General features: G+C 41.5%; 2 protein-coding genes and 3 non-coding genes across 6 annotated transcripts in view; 4 read left to right on the plus strand and 1 right to left on the minus strand.

Annotated features, from left to right (window-relative positions):
* Nucleotides 1-2,273, minus strand: part of C1H11orf54 (chromosome 1 C11orf54 homolog) — a 28,284-nt gene extending 26,011 nt beyond the window's left edge. The window contains exon 1 of one of the 2 annotated variants that reach the window (XM_075061733.1): nt 1,908-2,273. The gene's annotated coding sequence lies outside the window, so the exon portion shown is untranslated. Of the gene's footprint in view, nt 1-1,894 lie in introns of both variants that reach the window. The other variant, XM_032776619.2, reaches the window with a different exon arrangement.
* A 157-nt stretch (nt 2,274-2,430) lies between these two features.
* Nucleotides 2,431-19,161, plus strand: part of TAF1D (TATA-box binding protein associated factor, RNA polymerase I subunit D) — a 33,666-nt gene continuing 16,935 nt past the window's right edge. The window contains exons 1-8 of the mRNA XM_075061734.1: nt 2,431-2,513; nt 5,733-6,011; nt 9,019-9,463; nt 9,870-10,045; nt 12,953-13,007; nt 13,382-13,732; nt 15,560-15,635; nt 15,879-15,939. Of these exons, the coding sequence (XP_074917835.1) occupies nt 5,752-6,011; nt 9,019-9,463; nt 9,870-10,045; nt 12,953-13,007; nt 13,382-13,543 (1,098 nt within the window). The 5' untranslated portion in view covers nt 2,431-2,513; nt 5,733-5,751 and the 3' untranslated portion in view covers nt 13,544-13,732; nt 15,560-15,635; nt 15,879-15,939. The remainder of the gene's footprint in view (nt 2,514-5,732; nt 6,012-9,018; nt 9,464-9,869; nt 10,046-12,952; nt 13,008-13,381; nt 13,733-15,559; nt 15,636-15,878; nt 15,940-19,161) is intronic.
* On the plus strand, nt 14,621-14,743 carry LOC116822627 (small nucleolar RNA SNORA40). The gene has a single exon (XR_004373208.1). It is a non-coding gene; the product is annotated as a small nucleolar RNA SNORA40 (small nucleolar RNA).
* LOC116822629 (small nucleolar RNA SNORD5) lies at nt 15,691-15,763 on the plus strand. Its single transcript, XR_004373209.1, has one exon. It is a non-coding gene; the product is annotated as a small nucleolar RNA SNORD5 (small nucleolar RNA).
* LOC116822626 (small nucleolar RNA SNORA40) lies at nt 18,939-19,065 on the plus strand. The gene has a single exon (XR_004373207.1). It is a non-coding gene; the product is annotated as a small nucleolar RNA SNORA40 (small nucleolar RNA).

A 19,161-nucleotide genomic window follows, 5' to 3' on the forward strand; every position in this document is an offset into this window, starting at 1 on the left:
AGGAGGAGGAGGAGGAGGAGGGGGGCTTTTTGGGGATGAAGGATAGTTCAGTGGTTTGAGCACTAGCCTGCTAAAACTAGGGTAGTGAGTTCAATCCTTAAGGGGGCCATTTAAGGATATGGGGCAAAAATCAGTTGGATGATTTAATTGAGGAAGGATCCTGTTTTGAGCAGGGGAATGGACTAGATGATCTCCTGAGGTCCCTTCCAACCCTGATGTTCTATTCTATGAAAACCTTCAAAACTATGTCTGACTAGTAAATGTAACTTTTTCCACACCTTCTTAGTACAGGATTAACAGTAGTCCACAAAGAATACTAATGTGATTTTTTCCCCCCCATAAATATATATACTTACCATTTCAGTCAATTTTTAGTACAAATAAAACATGGTACCGTATTCAATTCAAAGTACAAGTCAGTGTCTTTGATGGGCTCTTCCCTTCTTTCCTCCCTCATTGGAGTGTTTTGGTGCACAAATGAGATGTGACCTATGCAGTAACTTCCACCATGGAGCAGCAGCAGAATTGGAATGGTCTTGGCTAGAGTTTTTGGGGGAATTGTTATGGGCTGGTGATTTTACTTAATTGTCTCCAACAGAGCTCGGTGTAAGGGAGTTATGGTCTATCCATAAGGATTCATTGCGGACTGGGGCCTAAAAGACAAATCCAGAGTAGTTATGGCACACTGGAAACAATTAAAAGGAAGCAATAACTTAAAGGGCATTTTAAAAAGTAATTAAAAAACTCATCAGAGCCAGAAAAGCAACAGCCCCTTCTCTACAAAACATGAGAATGGCCATCCTGGATCAGACCAATGGTCTATCTAGCCCAGTATCCTGTCTTCTGAATGTGGCCAATCCCAGGTGCTTCAAAGGGAATGAACAGAACAGGTAATCATCAACTGATCCACCCTGTTGCCCATTCCCAACTTCTGACAAACAGAGGTTAGGACACTTCAGAGCATGGTTTTGCATCCCCAGCCATCCTGGCTAATAACCATTGATAGACCTATCCTCCATGAACTTATCTAGTTCTTTTTTGAATCCTGTTATAGTCTTGACCTTCAAAACATCCTCTGGCAAAGAGTTCCACAGGTTGACTCTGTGCTGTGTGAAAAAATACTTCCTTTAGTTTGTTTTAAACCTGCTGCCTATTAATTTAATTTGGTGACTGCTAATTATTGTGTGTATGATAAGGAGTAAATAATACTTCCTTATTTACTTTCTTTTCATACCCCTCTTGGTCATCTCCTTTTCCAAGCTGAAAAGTCCTAGTCTTATTAATGTCTTCTCATATGGAAGCTGCTCCATACCCTAATCATATTAGTTATCCTTTTCTGTACCATTTCCAATGTATCTTTTTTTTTTTTAGATGGGGGAACCAAATCTGCATGTAGTATACAAGATATGGGTGCATTTTGGAGGCAATATGATATTTCTGGCCAAATTATTTATTCCTTTCCTCATTATTTCCCAACATCCTGTTAGCTTTTTTTGACAGTCGCTGCACATTGAGAGGATGTCCACGATGACGCCAAGATCTCTTTCCTGAGTGGTAACTGCTAATTTAGACCCCATCATTTTGTATGTATAAATGGGATAATGTTCTCCAATATGCAGTACTTTGCATTTATCAACATTGAATTTAATCTGCCATTTTGTTGCCCAGTCACCCAGTTTTGTGAGGTCCCTTTCAAAACACAATAGAAAAGTTTCAAACAAAGAGTCCTGTGGCATCTTAAAGACTAACAGATGTATTGGAGCATAAATTTATGTTCCAAATAATACGTCTGTTAGCGTTTAAGGCGCCCCAGGACTCTCTGTTGCTTTTCTCAGTTCTGAAAGGGAGTGGGTAGGTGACTAAACATACCCAGACAGTTAGGCTAATAACTCACCTGATGTACTTACTATGTTCACTTTACGTAGAGCAGCTCCCGTTCCAGGGACAAGGTTGTGAAGCAGGATGTAGGAAGGGGAGTAGCGGATTAGCAAGGCTCTTCCTGTAGTACAACCACTAACAATGTCACTTCGCTACACTAGCCTTACCCCTTCCCCTAACTCCACCGCTTTCGGACACACAGCAGCACCCTTGACCCAGCACAGGGTAACCGTGTGTTCAGCAGCTGCTATTCTATTTACTACAGTACCGCGGGGGAGGGGCTCCGTCTGCGCGAGCGCACGAGTCTCCCGGGCCTCTGTGGCCACCACTATTACAACGCTGGGGGGAGAGAGGCAGACACCCTCAGTGCCTCTCTCAAGATGGCGCTCGTCGACTGCCCTCCCCCACCACTCCCTTCTTCCCATCAGGCCAGCCAGCTCTCGCGAGAGCAAGTGCGCTATTTAAGAAGCCGCACAGGCTTACTTCGGCCCTTGCTTTAGCCTGCCAGAGAGCGGGAAAAGGATTAAGGGTGAGTTGCGTGCTTTATCCAGTGCCATCCGCGGCGCTGGCCCCCCGGGCTGGGCGGAGACCCTCGGGGGAGGCTGGGGAGAAGGTCATCGATTAGCTGCGGCAAGGTATTGGGGTCTAAATGCAGCCCCGCTCCCCAAGGGCTTGGGGGTCTGGGCGGTCCCTGTGGCCTTGGTCCCTCCCTGCCCCAGGACTGGCGGGGTGCGGGCCCCCCCATTGGCTAATGGTATGGCCCGCTGCAGTGCTAATGGTACGGCTCACCCCATGAGAGAGGCTTCCCCTTCCCCCGGCGAGGTGCCTTGGGGCTAGTGTAACCTGGAAAATGGCCCGGCCCCGCCGAGTGACCAGGGCATGGGGCAGGGGAGGGTGTCGGGTTCCGGGTTCTTCCGTTCCCTGCTCTGCCGTGGGGCAAGTCCTTCATTCTATTGTACTTGTTTGACTGACTCACGTGTCAAATGCTTCTGACAACACGTGGGTGTAATTAGCACTGTGTGTACAGTGAAAGCCTGGCTGGTTGCATGGAGCTGTAGAAGTGGGAAGAGTGATGGAAATAGACAGCAGCAGTTTTCAGAAAGTGTCTTTTTAATCAATTTGTGTGACAAAACACAACCCTGTTTCATCAACACAAGGCTTTTGGGGGAAACTTAGGGTGATCAGACAGTGAGTGTGAAAAATCGGGATGGGGTGGGGGGTAATAGTATCCTCTATAAGAAAAAAACCAAAAATCAAGACTGTCCCTATAAAATCGAGACATATGGTCACCCTAGGAAAACTGCTCTCAAACATTCAATTTTTAACCCTAACTATTATTTCTGTGCCAGGAGAAGGGTGCTGCTGCAGCAGGGATCAGCCCTCACCCAAGCTAGGGTAGGGAGAAAAGTGGTGTTGTGGAACTGTATGAAAAGTCTTACGTTTCTGTGTGTTTGTAAACACTTGTAAGTTTGAAAGCACCCTAGTTAACCAGCTGGTGTGCTGTGGCTAGCCATTATTTCTCTGTTACCTTGTGACCCTTTGTTTTTTTGATTCACTTGATGTACCTCATCTTATACTTGAATTGTAAACTCTTTGAAAAAGAGACCATGTCTTTATGAGTACAGTGCCTAGCATGGGTTTCCAGTAGAGGCCTCTGGGTACAACAGTGCAAATAATAGTAATGTTTATGACCCTGGAAACATTTTTCATGTGTATGAGCATCATGAAAACAAATGGAGATGCAAAGACCCACATTTTGATTATTGTGAAGACTGGTCTGAAGCCCAGAGGATTGCCACATCTCTCTTGGACAGCAAATCCTATGAAATCCTTGTAGATTTTGATAATCACCTTGATGACATCCGGAATGACTGGACAAACCCAGAGATCAACAAAGCTGTCCTACACCTATGTTAGGGAGGCTTCCACTGACTGATTTATGGGCATTTCCACTATGCTGAAGATACTTTACAAAAATATTTTTGAATGTAAATAGAGTTATCTTCAGTACATTCTGGGGAACGCCAACAGCAGATTTATAAAGAACGGCATGTCACTTGGAAAAGGTAACGTGCCCAGAAGCAGTCAAATCTTTTTAATGAGAATCCTTAGAAGAAATACATACTGTCAGTTATAGCCATCCTTGTGGATTCCTTCCCAGATGTAGTGATTGTTGCTATAACCTTTAAAACCAGAACTACTTCTGCTTGTCCAAATTATTCATATTAAAAAGTTTTGACTAAAAAAACAAAAAACAAAACATTTTTCACCAGTTAAGAACTGCACGCTTAACAATGGGGATTGGTAGCTGCCCTAACTAGGTTAGGGCTCAAATATTGTATGAGATGCAATAAGACATGAGCTCTACTCAAAACTCTTGAAATTCTGTTTGCTGAGATACACAAACAAGATACCAATTTTTTGAAAGTATACTATCTCACTTCTCAACTTTGTTCAGATGTTCCACGTGGCCCACTACGCTGTCATTCCAGTCTGCCCATCTTTCATCTTGTGTACCCTGCGGGGTTTAAAAAAAAAAAAGCTTGCAATACCATTAAGGAAGTTTTTTCCCTCTTACAGTTTGAAAGTAATTTTTCTGTGAAAAATGAGTTGTGTACTGATGAGATAATGTGTAGTTTGTTCAACTTTCTGTATATAAATTTACACTTTTTTAAAAGCTCCATGTAGTAGCAAACACTGCCAGTATTAATCTTTAGTATTGTTACAAATGATCTGAGCTATCACAAGGAAAAGTAAAAAGTACCTTCATAGAAGAAAGTGCTTTTTGACCTTAACTGATATGTTTACTTTTTTGTACGGATCACTTTTCTACTATTGTCCCTTGGCAGGGAAAGTTCTTAAGACTTAATACACTTCCTTAAATGTCTTAAACTAGCCAAAGCAGATCTTATGTCCTACATCACCTTCCCCTTTATCTGCAGGGACTGCAAACTCATATGTGGCTCTCCTTTTGACATCACAAACCTGCACTCCTAATGTTCTTTATTTCAGTAGTTAGTGGTTAACACCAGATGCCAAAGGCTGGCACACTTGCCAGTGTCAGCTGCTGATATTAGCCTGACATCTGTATGTGTCAATGTTCAGACTACTTATCTAGCTTATTGGGTTAAACTATAAGAGTTTGATCTAGTGGTGATGGGGTTTTCCAGTATGCCTGGTGGAGGAAAAGTGAACAGATCAATGGAATGTGTGTACCCCTTACTCCATCAGGTGCTTTGGAAAACCCCACCCTTGAATTTTAATTCTCGCTTATAACACACCTTGTCCATTGTTTTGGGTATGTCTCACCTCTCTGCCTCAGTTTTTTCACCTGTAAGACAAGAATACACCTCTACCCTGATACAACATGAATTCAGATACAGTGTGGTAAAGCAATGCCCCAGGGTTGGGGTGGGTGGGGCTTGCACTCCAGCAGATCAAAGCAAGTTTGATATAACAGTTTCACCCATAATCCAGTAAGATTTTTTTGGCTTCCAAGAACAGTGTTCTATTGGGGTAGAGTGTACTTTCCTACATCAGTGCTGTTGTGAGACTGATTAGATGTTTGCAAAGGACTCTTTTGGACATAACTAAATACTGTTAAAAGTGCATACTTTTTTTAAACATTACAATTGTTTTTGAAATATCACTGAGCAATATAATTGATTATCTGGAGAGACTTTTATTTACTGCTCCAAAAAACCTGAATACTCAATATTGGGATGGGGCAGGAAGGATACTTTATACTAACATTTCTATTTGAACAAAAATGCCTTAGAACTTAGAGGTAACTTAATTGTAACCAAAAAAATCCCCTGGTGATTGATCTTTTATTGAATATTTTTTTATTTTAGAACAAATAGAAAGATCAGAATGACTGATGCTGATGAAACCAAGACTTCAGCTTTTGACCACTTTGAAGATTCCCAAGATCTAATATATACTCCTCAAGAACAGTCTAGTGTGCATGAACATGTAACTGCAAGGAATTCTTGTTTAGGCTCTGCACAGAAAGATTCTGTATGTGAAAAATCTTCACAGGAATCCTACACCAGTGGTAGATCTTCCAAATATTTCACCTACTTGACCACTGTTCCGACCAATGCTTTGCTGGATGACAACAATTCAGAGATGTGAGTTCCCCCCCTCACCCCACCCACTACATGTCTGGTAAAAAGGACTCTGAATTCCCTAAATTGCTTAAGATACTGGAGTCAGTTGTATGATATCTTGGTTGAAAACAAACAAGTCATACTGCTGACTTCTATTTAGGATGATGTACTTGTACTGGTGCATATGCAGTACAGTAAAACCTCAGTTACAAACTGACCATTGAACTACAAAACTCATTTGGAACCAGAATTACACAATCTGGCATCAGCAGAGACAAACAATTACAGTAAATGTACTGTTAAATGTAAACTACTAAAAGAAAAGGGAAAGCATCATTTTTCTTCTGCATAGTAAAGTTTCAAATTTGCATAAGTCAATGTTCAGTTGTAAACTTTTGAAGGAACAACTTTTGTTCAGAGTTACCAACACCTCGGGAATAGAGGGTTGTTCATAACTCTGTGCTGCTGTTCATTTGAGTGATTTTTTGCGGGGAGGGCTGTTTCTTTGTTAGCTCCTCACATGTTAAACAAGCATTTTCCAAACACAGGAAGGCAGACTTTGTCCCAAAGAGCATATAGTCTAAATATCTATGTAAATAGTTAGAGTATCCTAGAAGTCCTAACCCATATTTTATCTACTTTGGCTTGAAAGACTTCATATCTCTACCAACCACAACTCCTTATTTCTTTACTCCCTTCCAGTTTTGCTTTTGTGGGGACAAATTTGCTTTATTTAAGCAAACCATATAGTGATGGGGTACCAGGAATTCAGTCTTCATTGTCCTACATTTTAAAATGACTTATGATTTATGAATTCTCTCTTTTGATTAGGCAACATTATAAGGCTCTAGGACTAAAATTCCATCTGGCTTTTTTCAATTGGGTATACATTTTTGTAAAGGCTTGCAAATACCTTGTAATCTCACTTTTTAAACTTTCCAATAACAATCCAGTGCCTGTACTTGAGTAATAAGGAAGTGACTTTGAGTTCTAATATTCTGTTCCTCTGTAGTTCCTTAGATCCACTGTTTATGGAAGACTTTGGATGAGATTCTGTTACCCTGTATCTTGTGTAGACAATGCTAGTGCAAAAGTGGGAGTAAAACTTTTGTATGTGGTAGCACATGTCATTGTGCATTTTGACTACTCAAGCTTCTGGGTAAGAGAATTCAGCAAAAATCTGTTGTAGGCTTGTGAGAGAAGTGTGGCTGTTCTCCAGCTGGGTTAAGTGAAGAACATGATGGCTTACCCAAGGTCAGTCACTGGCAAAGCTGCAGGTATGGAGTATAACCCAGGAGCCTAGGCTACCAGCTTCTTCATCCAAACCACTGTTCAACGGATTATTTCAAAGTAGCTTTACAGTGGGCTTTTACTACTGAACTAAACTTTTTTGTGTAGGCAGGTTAAACCAATTTTAACAGTTAGGGAAATGGAGGTGCCCTAGTATCATAGCCTTTCTCTGCAGAGTGGTAGCAACCAACAAAAAGCTAAGGAGAGCATTATATAGAGTTTTGAAGGTACAAGCAGAAGCTTGGCTGTGGCAGGAAGCCTTGCCTTATAAACTTTTAGAATGTAGTGAAGAGGTTCTCAAACCAAATTGCAGTGTACCTTGAGGGAGGTAAGTGTGCACCTGGGGAGGAGCTAGTGCTCAAACTCCATCTCCCCCTTTTGCACACTAACTTTCACTAGTGGCTTGGTGCAGCAGTGCTGAACCCTTCTTACTGGGGAAAGGGTTGTGCACTTGCTGATGGAGCAGGCAGGGCTGCCCGCCCACTGTGCTTCCATAATACATGCCCCCTCCAGCTTCCGAGCTCCAGCAGCATCTTTCCCCCTTCATTCTAGTACATCTCCTTTTAGGTTGCACTAAAGCTCACACTCCACTTGTGGCACAGACTCCTGGCAGCTGTAATGCCCCTCTATTGGGCCCTGGAACTAGATTGGGACCAATTTATTTCACACAGGTCACAAAAGCGGGCTCTCGAGCTCTGCAGGAGCTCTTGATGCTGTCTTCCTCCCTGGGAACAGCTTGTTTGCCCGTGCTAAGGAGGAGGTGATAATGTGGGGTCCCTGAAGCTGGTCAAGGGGTGGGGGCCTGGTCCCTGTCTGTGCAGCTATAGGGAGGTGCAGTTGGTTCTCCCCTACTCCCTTAAGATGGCTCACTATGACAACATTTGAGAACTGCAGCTAGAGTGACCAAACAGATTGGCTTTCATTTCAAGCAGACTCCTGTTACAGCAAGTTGCCATACAATTTCCAATCTATATGAAGTCAAACTGGTACTAAACAGACTTTCCAAGGAAGGAGAGCAGTCTTGTGGTTAAAGCATGGGTATGGGAAGTAAGTTGTGTTTTTTTGTGTGGCTGTCAGATTTCCTATGTGACCGTAGCCAAGTTGTAAAGCCACTCTATCTTAATAGGTTTTTCCATCTGTAATACATTTCCCTGCCTCAGTGGCATGGAGGCTTAATTCACACCTATAAGCTGTATGAATAAAGCTTTGAAATCTCTGAAAGGCTCTGTATTCATACAAAGAATATGAACATGAGGCCATAGAGGGCCAGACCAATGGTCCATCCTGCCCAGTGGCAGGTGCCAGATGCTTCAGGGGGAATGAACAGAACAGGACAACTATTGAATGATCTATCCTGTTGTCCAGTCCCAACTTCTAAATATTTGATGTTTTGCCTACTACCCTTTTGAGACTAGAACTGTGATTTTTTTTTTTTTCCCTCAGTAAAGAATTTTGCATAGCTTGTAAGCCAACTTTCTGCATAACTCCCTTGTGGCTTCACCTGAAATTAAGATGCTTGTTTACTGATCTAGTGCTTTAGGTATCTAAGGGCCATACTTAATCAAATTTTTTTAATAGTAATCACCATAGACACCTAATCACTCCAAAGCTACTAGGGTACAGAAGATAATTTTGTTTGATACTGGGAGAATTCTTTGTAGTCAGTGTGTAATTTTATCAGGAACATCAACTGTGCTTTCAAAAAAGTTAACCATTTACTCTTGTTTTGTTATCATAGTGACCTTTCTGATTCTACTAGCAGCTTGATGGAACATGAGTGTAACATTACACCGGCAGCTCGAAGTTCAACAAGACACTTGGTAAGCTCTCCAGCAAATACATTAGACAGAGACATTTCCACTGAATCCTCTCTAGACCCTGGGTCTCCATTTAAGTTGGCCAAATCCCCAGGACTGTCTAGATCGGCACTCAGTTTGAAAGCCAGTTTTGACTATCGCTTGAGGAGGAAGTATAGGAGACAAGCACATCAAAGATGTAAGGAGAAACCAAAAGAGAGAGAGAAGAGGTACAGGAGCACAGGAAAACCTAGAGGAAGACCTCGGCTAACTCTTCCACAAGAAGAGCAGAAAAAGAGACTTCTAGACAGAGGCTTTCAGTTTCCTTTTGTGGAAAAAGAATATGGAAGGAAACATATCCCCATGAAAATGATTTCTGAATATGAGGTGAGGTTTTTCTGTTTTATTTTAATTGGAGTGGTTTCTAGAGGCAGAACAAACTGAAATGGCAGTTGCCATAACGTAACTATTGTGCTTTTGCACTTAAGAACCACTGACTATTTTGGTCAGAGTACAGTGAATTAAATTCACACTTTCAGTACAACATTATAGATGAGATTGTATGCAGATTACTTGACAGCATAATTTATCAGTACTAATAACTTATCAGACAACATAATTTATCAGTTAGTACTAAATTCTTAACTGATTTGCCGTATAGCACATTTTTAAATATATGCTGAAGGGTCTATCCTTGGTATTAGAAGTCGAAATAAACAGATGTAGTCTGTCTTAATAATGGCATTGATTGATTTCAAGGTTTTGCATAATGTAACAAATCTGTTTTTCTTAGCAAGCAGCTTTAAAGGGATATTTCCAATACATTAAGATGCTCAAGTGTGAAGAACATCTCCAAAAGGCTTTAAAAAACCTGAATGCTAGTGAGGATTTAGAAAATGAATGTATGGCAATGCGGAAACACAAATACATAGATGACGAAGGACCCATTTCTCCTATTCAGGAGACAAAGTAAGTTCACACTTATTTCCAAAAAAGTAACATCTATCTATTTCCTTAACTGGCATCGAAGTTATGATGAATGCTATCTGTGTACTACATAATCATTAGGGAAACTTAACCTTGCAATATCTCTGAGGCAGGGAAGTATATCCCCGTGCAGATCAGGAATTGAGGAATCAGAGTAAACTAGTTTCTCAAGATCTGTGGCTGAGCTGGGCATTCAGTTCAGGTCTAAGTCTCACTACAGTGCGAGATGATCATCCACTGTGTGCACGTTTCTGAGGCTTGATCTATGAACTTTAAACTCCGGTAATTTAAATTTAATAGAGGTTAAATCTGGATTGGGAATTACTAAAAGTAATTCTTTTGAGAAACTGTTCACAGCTTAATTTCATGCAGTCCCACTTTGTGTGGGAAGCCATAAGATCCAACTCCAGTTCAAAATAAAAAAGGCCTTGCTATCTTGTGGCATAGGAACTGGATTGGGAATTCGTGGAGTGCAACCTGTCAAGTCTGAGGACTGTTGCTTTTTTTCCCTCTTGCATCTTAGGTTTGATTCAGTGAACAAAGTGGAATGGGAAATAGTCAACTTAAAATCGTTCTTGTCTAAAATTTGTCTACACTTATTGCAAATAGCTGAGCTTTCTATAGCTGAAAGATTAGAGACTTAAACTGACTACATATTAGACTATTATGTAAAGTTTTGATGTTCTTGTCATAGCTTTCCTACTCAGATTTGAACCTTAGCGTTCATAAACTGAGAAGCTAGCATGAACCCTCTAAGCTTAATTACCAGCTTAGATCTGATATCACTGCCACCAGCCAAAAATTCCAGTGTCTTGGCTCACTCTGGTCTCCCCAAAACCTTCCCGCAATCTCACTTCCTCCCAGATTTTCCATGCCCTGGGGTAATACTAGGAGATTTCCCTGGCTTTAACTCCTTGAAAACACAAAACCCGAGAGGACAATTTAACCTTCCCCTCCAGATCTTCCCTGAGAACAGTAATCCTGGCGCAGATATTCCTATCCCGCGTTGCCATACACTAGAAAAGTTAACAAGTTTTAAAAAAAAATGCAGCTGTTAGTAATAAAAAGTAGAAAAAAGAAAAAAACACAATCTCTTATCATGACTAATTAGACAAAAGGGTCTTCATTTGCTATAAGAAAAAAGATATCCCTGCAGCATTGTAACACTTCCAGCAAACTACACACATGTAAATACAATAACAGCCTATTGTTTTTCTAAACCCTTTGACCACAACTTTGAAAACTGAAAGATTAGAAGCTGAAGATAGAAAGAAGAGAAAAATCCACATCTCATAGCTGAGAGCCAGACAAAGACAAAAACCCAAACATTCCCTCCCCTGAGCTTTGAAAAATCCAGTTTCCTGATTGGTCCTCTGGTCAGGTGTTTGGTTCTCTTTGTTAACCCTTTACAGGTGAAAGAAACATTAATCCTTAGCTATCTATTTATGACAGTTCTCTCATGTGTGGTCAGTCATTTCCCCCTGTCAGAGAGAAACTCAGTTCTCACCTTTTTGTTTGGGTGCAGCAAAGTCAGATACTTTATGCAATTGCTCGAGAAATAGAGGGAGAGAATGCACTAGGACACAGGGTTTCCTCCTCCTAGACAGGTCTCTCTACAGGTAAACAATTACAGCAAGCATTTATACTTTGTTACATGCAATAATAAAAGCTACATTTTGTTTATACATAGGTCATCTTTCTCACTTCTGTTTAGATGCTAGTCTACATTCCTCATTATCAACACACAGTTCTTTCCCACTTGCTTCACACAATCCTCGCTTCTACAAATCTCACATTATTAAAATTACAGCTAGCCTAACACTTGCTAACACTGTCATGCATTAAAAACCCCTTCAAATCCCTGTCAGTTCTTTCTCTTCCACACCCCCATTTACTTGGGTGTTTCACCCAGCTTGAGGGGAAGAGTTAAAACAATAACAATTAGCAAGGATGCATGGGGGATCAACAATCAAAATCTATTCCTAACTCTTCACAAACTGAGTGATTTTAAGTTGGTATATTGCTTTAAGTGTCAGGTAACTTACAGTGGCAGAAGATTGGAAAAACATCTTCATAAGAAGAACGCAGTCCTTCTGCCCTTGGTGACAGTGATAGTTCTGTGAATAAAGGCTGCAGGATTTGCCTTGATCTCTAATGTGTACAAGTATGAACTGTGTAATGGTTGTGGCTCTGACTCTTTCTGAGAATTCCATTTAAAGTGGGTAAAAGTTACAACTACCCCTTGCACATGTTGCTCAGCTGTGGTTCACTCACAGATGTAATATTGGGCAAACCTAATCCCTCTGCCTCTTTTGGCCCATGTTTGGCTGTAACAGCAGTGCTGTCTGGCCTTCTCTGCTCTGCCCTAAAATAGACATGTCCTCTTAATCTCTTCAGTATACCAGTTGGCTTTTCTTCATGCTGCCCTGTCCACTCTCTCATATCTACTCTGAAGGCATTCTCTTTACCTCTTTCTAATTATCCTCTTCATAATATAACTGAAAGCTTGTCCTACCTAATTTCTAATTGTCTTAGGAGGTGTCATTTGAGATCATTCTTTTGCAGGAGTGGCATCCTCATGTAGGTGCAAGTACACCTCTACCTCAATATAACATGACCTGATATAACACTAATTTGGATACAGTGCTCCCGGGTGGCAGGGCTGCACGCTCTAGTGGATCAAAGCAAGTCAATATAACGTAGTTTCACCTATAACGCAGTAAGATTTTTTGGTTCCAGAGGATGGCGTTACCTTGAGGTAGAGGTGGTGTAGCATTGAAGCCAAGAGAAACTCAAGATTTTGTGGAGGTAAAAATCAAAGACCACTTGTAGTCTTTGTATTTTGTGCTGTTACATAAACCTAACCACTCTGGACCATTTTTATTTCAGTGGAGAGGACTACAACTTGGATCCTGATCAAGAAGAATTTGGTGCTACAATAGTTGTGAGTAAACCTGAGTTAACTTTACTCCTCTGTGTAGCATCTTAAAGCAAGTGAACCAAAAATATCAAGCAAAATTTAAAATATTTTTGGATTAAATATTTGTTTCTGGAATTAAACTGTATCTGAGGACTATTATATATGCCATTTCTGACCCTGCTTCTTGATATAAAAAATGCATTTGAAAATTCATGGTTCTGTCTTGTTTGCCACTTCAAAGAATCCTAAATTGAGGAATACAGGTCTGAGAATTACTCATGGGGAGTTCTTGGAAATATTATTCTGCCTCTCCCAAAATTATTGGCAAAATCTCACTTCAAAGCTTGTCTTTTATAATTGGCTCTTATTCTGATAAGGTTTGTCTTCCATTGACTTAGGACAACAGCTGTTTCATATTAAGCAGCAAACTTCCAAGCAAGAAAAAGTCAAAGACAAAAGCAAAGCATGCAAAACTGATCAGAGAAGATGAAGAGGGGGAAGAACATGCTGCTGATGGGCCTGGGCCTGTACAGGAGATACTACACAGATCAGAAAACTAGTACATCATGGAATCTCATAAATGCTGGTTGCTCTGACCCTGAGCATATGTATCTCCATATGCTGCTCCACTTGTCAACAAAACATTCACTTCAAACAAATGATGTTCAGTATTCAACTTAAACTTTCAGTTATTGCAAGTGATTGATGTAGCATCTAGGTTGTAAATGTATAACTTCAGTTTCCTTTGGGTGAGTATACAATTTGTTTGGCAGTGTCTAGAGAATTGTAAATGTTGCAATCAAAATAGAGTAGTAAAGGAGCTGCTCTTATAAAGCTTTGAGGTTTTTTCATTTGCTCAGTACTATCTGTAGAAAAGGAAGGTAAAATATCAAATAACTTACCTAACTTGGTTCAGAGGTTAACATTGCGTTCTGTCACCCAACCTTAGTTTAAAAAATCATGCCTGAACAGCCTTCTGCCTCCATAAAAATAGTAATATAAATTTGAAGAGTGTGATTGAAACTTAATGCATATATTATGTGATACAGCATGGCCAGAGGGCGGCATAAGAGTGTTAGCAGGGGGCCTTATTCCCTGCCAAGGGAGGAAGGTTTGCTTTAGATTAGTTAGAGCACCTGACTTCAGTCATGGGATATAAACCCCTGCTTCAGTCAGACAGGGTGTGGTAGTTGAAGGAGAGAGGTTGGATTGGAGCAGAGTGCAGATTGCAGAAGAGAAGAGTTTGTCCAGAGAGAAATAGAAGGTTTGGAGGAGTGCTGCGGTGGATTGGGAAGCCCAACAGAAACCCTAGGTAAGGGGCACCAGGCTTGTATAGAAGAGAGGCGAGAAGCCCTTCACAAGCTGACGGGTATGAGAGGGAAGTAACCCAGGGGAAGAAACCGCTAGTCAAGTGGTTCACCACAACCCCAGGGCCCCTGGGTTGGGACCTGGAGTAGAGGGCGGGCCCAGGTCCCTCCCTCTCCACTCCCCTCCTCCAAGGACACTAGGGGAATGATTAAGAACTGGTTCAGAGGCAAGCAATAGCGCCCTGAACCTACCCCAGAGGAGAGAGCGCGAGACCCAGCAGAACAGTACCGGCAATTTGCCACAATTACATACAGCATGTCACTTTCAGAAGCACTGCATTCTTTTGTTTTTGTCTAACTTGGACAGAAACTTAGAATTCTGTGCTAATAATAAATGACTTTTTCAACCCACAGCTGATTACATGAGTTGTGCTACTTGTAAGCATGGACAGCAATTGGAGCACCTATATTAATGGTGGTAGAAATGCTGAGTAGAGAACTACAGCTTTCTCTTCTTTCATTTCTTCATGAAGTCTCAGTCTATCATTCCACAATCTGTTCAAATTCTAGTACTAAATGACCCCAAACATCTTATCTAAAAGAAATTAATACATAAGACTTTCTCAGTGCTGGTGAATCTAACAAATGTGTGAATGTCATCTCTTAAATTGTGTGAATAAGGGTTTTAGTAGTTAGAGCACATATAGGACATTTCAGAGTAGCAGCCGTGTTAGTCTGTATCCACAAAAAGAACAGGAGTACTTGTGGCACCTTAGAGATTAACAAATGTATTTCAGCATAAACTTTCGTGGGCTACAGCTCACTTCTTCCATTCTATGCATCCGAAGAAGTAAGCTGTAGCCCACGAAAGTTTATGCTGAAATACATTTGTTAATCTCTAAGGTGCTACAAATACTCCTGTTCCTTTTTATATAGGACATAGTTATTAAGTTGTTTAGGGGCCTCAAACAAAATCCCAATTGGGGACAGGGTGAGAGATTGACAATAATAGAACACAAGCTTGAATATTTTAGCTATGTGTACAGTTTGTAGGCTTCACATCTGGGCTGCTTAAGTAATTCTCATGTTGATTCTCAATCTTGGTAGGAACTTTCCTGCTGGTTTGTGGTGTTCAAAATAACAATTTGTGGCTTTGTTTTTATATACTGAGTTAGCTATGTAGAATAAAACTGCAGGACAGATTTTTAGAGTGTAGTATCAAATTATCTCTAATGCTGGTCTGAGATAACTGCTTAACTTTTTTTCTAGGCATGAACATGGCAAACAGCTCCTCAGTGTGGTTTGAAAAACTTCATGCTGGATTTGGAAATGGAGTTGTTACTGGGTAAGGTATTGCAGGTGCCATATATAGTACTTGATCCACCTGACTTCACATTGCAGTTCGCATGATGAATTTCTCTGTTCAACTGCTGGGTGATTCACAAATGAACTAAATTCTAATTCTGAACAGAACTGATTAAAAGTCTCATGAAAAACAGCTACATTTGTTATAAGTATTGGTTAAAGAAAAATCTTTAATGTTGAGAACCTGAGACTTCATCTGGCTCTTTCCATCTCTGCATTTTAGTTCAATTGGCTTTTTTGGAGAGAGAAAAAGGAACCATTTTAGTTTATTGCTCCTGCAAGAGGTAAATTGCTTTTTTCTTTATATTCTTTCAGTAAATTGAAAAACTATCTGAATTGTATTTTTTCAAAGCCAATCACATGTATTCTTATCTTGTTTCCTTGATACTTGATTTGGTGGAAGGAGTTTGAGTAATGGAAACAGATTAAATGACCTGGCTAAAATTAGTCTCTGAGATGGGACCAGAACTTGGAACTCTTGACCACAGTAGTGGTCAGACAGTTACATGCAGGTACTCTTACACTCAAAGCAGTACTACAATAATTTGGCATCTGGTGTTGGTTCTTATGCTGCTGTGCTTGTTCAATCTGAGATCTTGCTTTCTCAGCTTAAGATTTCTTGTAAATTTACTGTCTTCTAAAATCTTTATTGTCGTCCTCCTGTTCTGTTCCCTCAGACTAATACTAGCTTATATGCCCTACATCAGGGGTCTCAAACTCAAATGACCATGAGGGCTAGTTCATTGGCCTGAGGACCACATCACTGACACCCCTCTTGTTGCCCCCAGCCCTGCCCCCACTCCACCCCTTCTATGAGGCCCTACCTCTTCCCTGCCCCCATTCCAGCCCCCTCCCTGCCCCCAGAGGGTTCATGAGGGGTGTGGTGGAGGTGCAGCAGGGGGCTCGGGGCACAGGATTGGGTAGGAGGTGCAGTGAGGCTTGAGGTGCAGGCAGGGGGGCTCAAGACAGGGAGTTGGGGGGTGGGGTGCAGGAGGGCTTTGGGCTCTGGGGTGGCAGTGGCACACTCTCTGGAGCTAGGGCAGGCTCCTGCTCCTGGAAGTAGCTGGAACCATGTACTGTACTTGGAAGCCAGGGCAACACATGGAGAGAGTCCTCTGCTTCTCTTTTCTCTCTTCCTCCCTCTTCCCCCGCCTGCCTGCATGGATGTGATGCCAGTTGGATGTGATGCCAGCTACTTCGAGGAGCAGTGCGGGGCTCAAAGGGGGCAATCCTGCAGGTGAGGTTTGACCACCCTTGGTCTGGAGGTGGGGTTGGTGTGGGTTGCTTGGTGGGCCACAGGAAATAGCCCTCCCCGCTTGGTGGGCCACGTGTTTGAGACCCCCTGCTCTACATCCAGTGTTGTGATTTCTAATTACATATAGGATGTAACTCTGCCCCTGTGCAGGTGTCTTGAATACTGATATTATGCAGTCAGCAAGTGCTTGTGAAGGCTTATTTGGCCCATATAATATTCCTGGTAAAATTCTGCCCTGTCCAGATTAAAAATTCTGTGCATAATGTAAAAATTTGCAAAAGTCTGCATTTTATTTGTGAAAATAACTGTCAGTTTGTTATTTTGGTAATTTATTTCAAAATATCTATCTGCAACTGTCTGTAACAGTAAACACACATTCTTCCAGGAGTAGTGTTAAGGAAACCGCTGCGACAACCCAGTTCCTGTTTCTCTGCCACTCCCCCCCCTCCAAGCACAGTAATGAGGCCAGATGCCCACACCCTATCCCCCAGAGCCCACCTGCAGGGCATCTCAGAGCAAGAAACAGACTGATGCTGGTTCCCAGACATTTGTGGAGATTTCTGTATGCTGCCTCCTTCTTTCAGGGTGTGTTGAGAACTGCAGCTGCCAGGAACCCTCCAGCTCCCCCCTCTCCCTCCAGCAGTGTCTTCCACTTGCAAGATGTACTCTGCTGGGTCCAGCGGCCCCTTGTGGTGGCTAGCAGCTTTGCAGCCAATTTCTGTGGAGGAAAATTCTATGCAAAAATACACTTTTTTTTTTTGTGCAAATTCTGCATGCACAGTAGTGCAGAATTCCCTCAGGAGTAATATAATGGCATGTTAGGGAAATTGGAATCAGATATAGTAGTGAGGCAGTGCCACTGTAGTAAGTTAGTCATGACACTTGTCCTAATGACCTTTTAAGTCTTCTAAAATTGACATGCTTAGTTGGATTTCTCATAAAGCTGGTGTGCTTCAGGAGGATACAGAGTAGGGTTAGTGACATGAATGTGCAGGCATTTGAGCCAGGGGTTCTGGAGAGAAACCCTAAGGAAAAAATAGCCCCTTAGAGAAATATCTAGGAGGCTTTTGCCTATAGAGTAAACAAGCGGCCAAGCTTAATGCCCAAATAAATCCATTAGTCTTTAAGGTGCCACCGGACTCCTTGTTTTTGTGGATACAGACTAACATGGCTACCCCCTGATAATTTTGATTGCTGTGAGCTTACCTTTGGTAAATAAGGATAAGTTCATCACAAGTCTCCACTTCAGCCACTCACTTCAAAACATCTTTTGTCTTGTTTGCCACAATTTGTAAGTCATAAGTGAGTTTTTTGTGTTTGTAATCAAAATATTTGTGCGTGAAGGGGGGCTAGAAAAATGAATGCTTCCTGGCAGGGTTATAAAGGCAGGGGGAAGAAGAGAGGTTTGGGGCAGCAGTGAGATGAGGAGGATAAATGGGGATGGAGATGGGGGAAGGCCTGGCACCCCAACCTTCTGCATCCCCTAACAGTGCATGTCATGTTTCACAACTACCTAAATGATTACTAACTCCTCCCAAATTGCATGTTTTCCTGTCTTAAAAAAAAAACTAACATTCAATGCAAAAAAACTGTTAATGCAGTGTGGTATATTGTCCCCTGCAGAATGTCAAGCTGATTAACACTCAAACTTCTGAAAACCAGGAAATGCATAGTTAAGGTGTTCGTGTGCATCTTTAACTCTGCCCTCTTTCAGCAATGCCCCAATATGCCTCATAACACACACTCCTACTCTGATGACCCCACAGTTGTTGAATTATTGCATGGGCAACCATAGCTGCATTTCTTGGTTTTCAGAAGTTTTGAGCTTCCACCAAGAAACCCTAACTCTGTGCTAGTGTAATCTCTTGCTATTAAATTGGAAATGCAGGTTTGTAGCTGAAGTAGATACTGCCAAATATATAACCAACTACTTATTAGAACCAGCTGCATTTGAACAGTGCATAAATATTCTACTTTCAATTAAAGTGAGAAATCCCATGGACTGTGTTTAAAAAGTTTGTTTTTCCCAGCACATCTCCAGTTTTTGTGTTTTTGCTGTGGACAAAATCTTGGAGTAAGTGCTAAGAATAAATCCTTCTCTTGCAACCCACAACTCATCAATATATGAGCGGTGTTACTTTTCAGAAGGGACAATCTTTGAATGTGCTTTCAGTAGAACAGAATTTCTGAGAACTCTGGAGAACAAGTCTCTGCTTGTCTCAAGTTCAGTCTCTAAAATGGACAATGTAAA

The sequence above is a fragment of the Chelonoidis abingdonii genome, chromosome 1 (assembly GCF_003597395.2).
Source record: "Chelonoidis abingdonii isolate Lonesome George chromosome 1, CheloAbing_2.0, whole genome shotgun sequence".
Classification (NCBI taxonomy): Eukaryota; Metazoa; Chordata; order Testudines; family Testudinidae; genus Chelonoidis; species Chelonoidis abingdonii.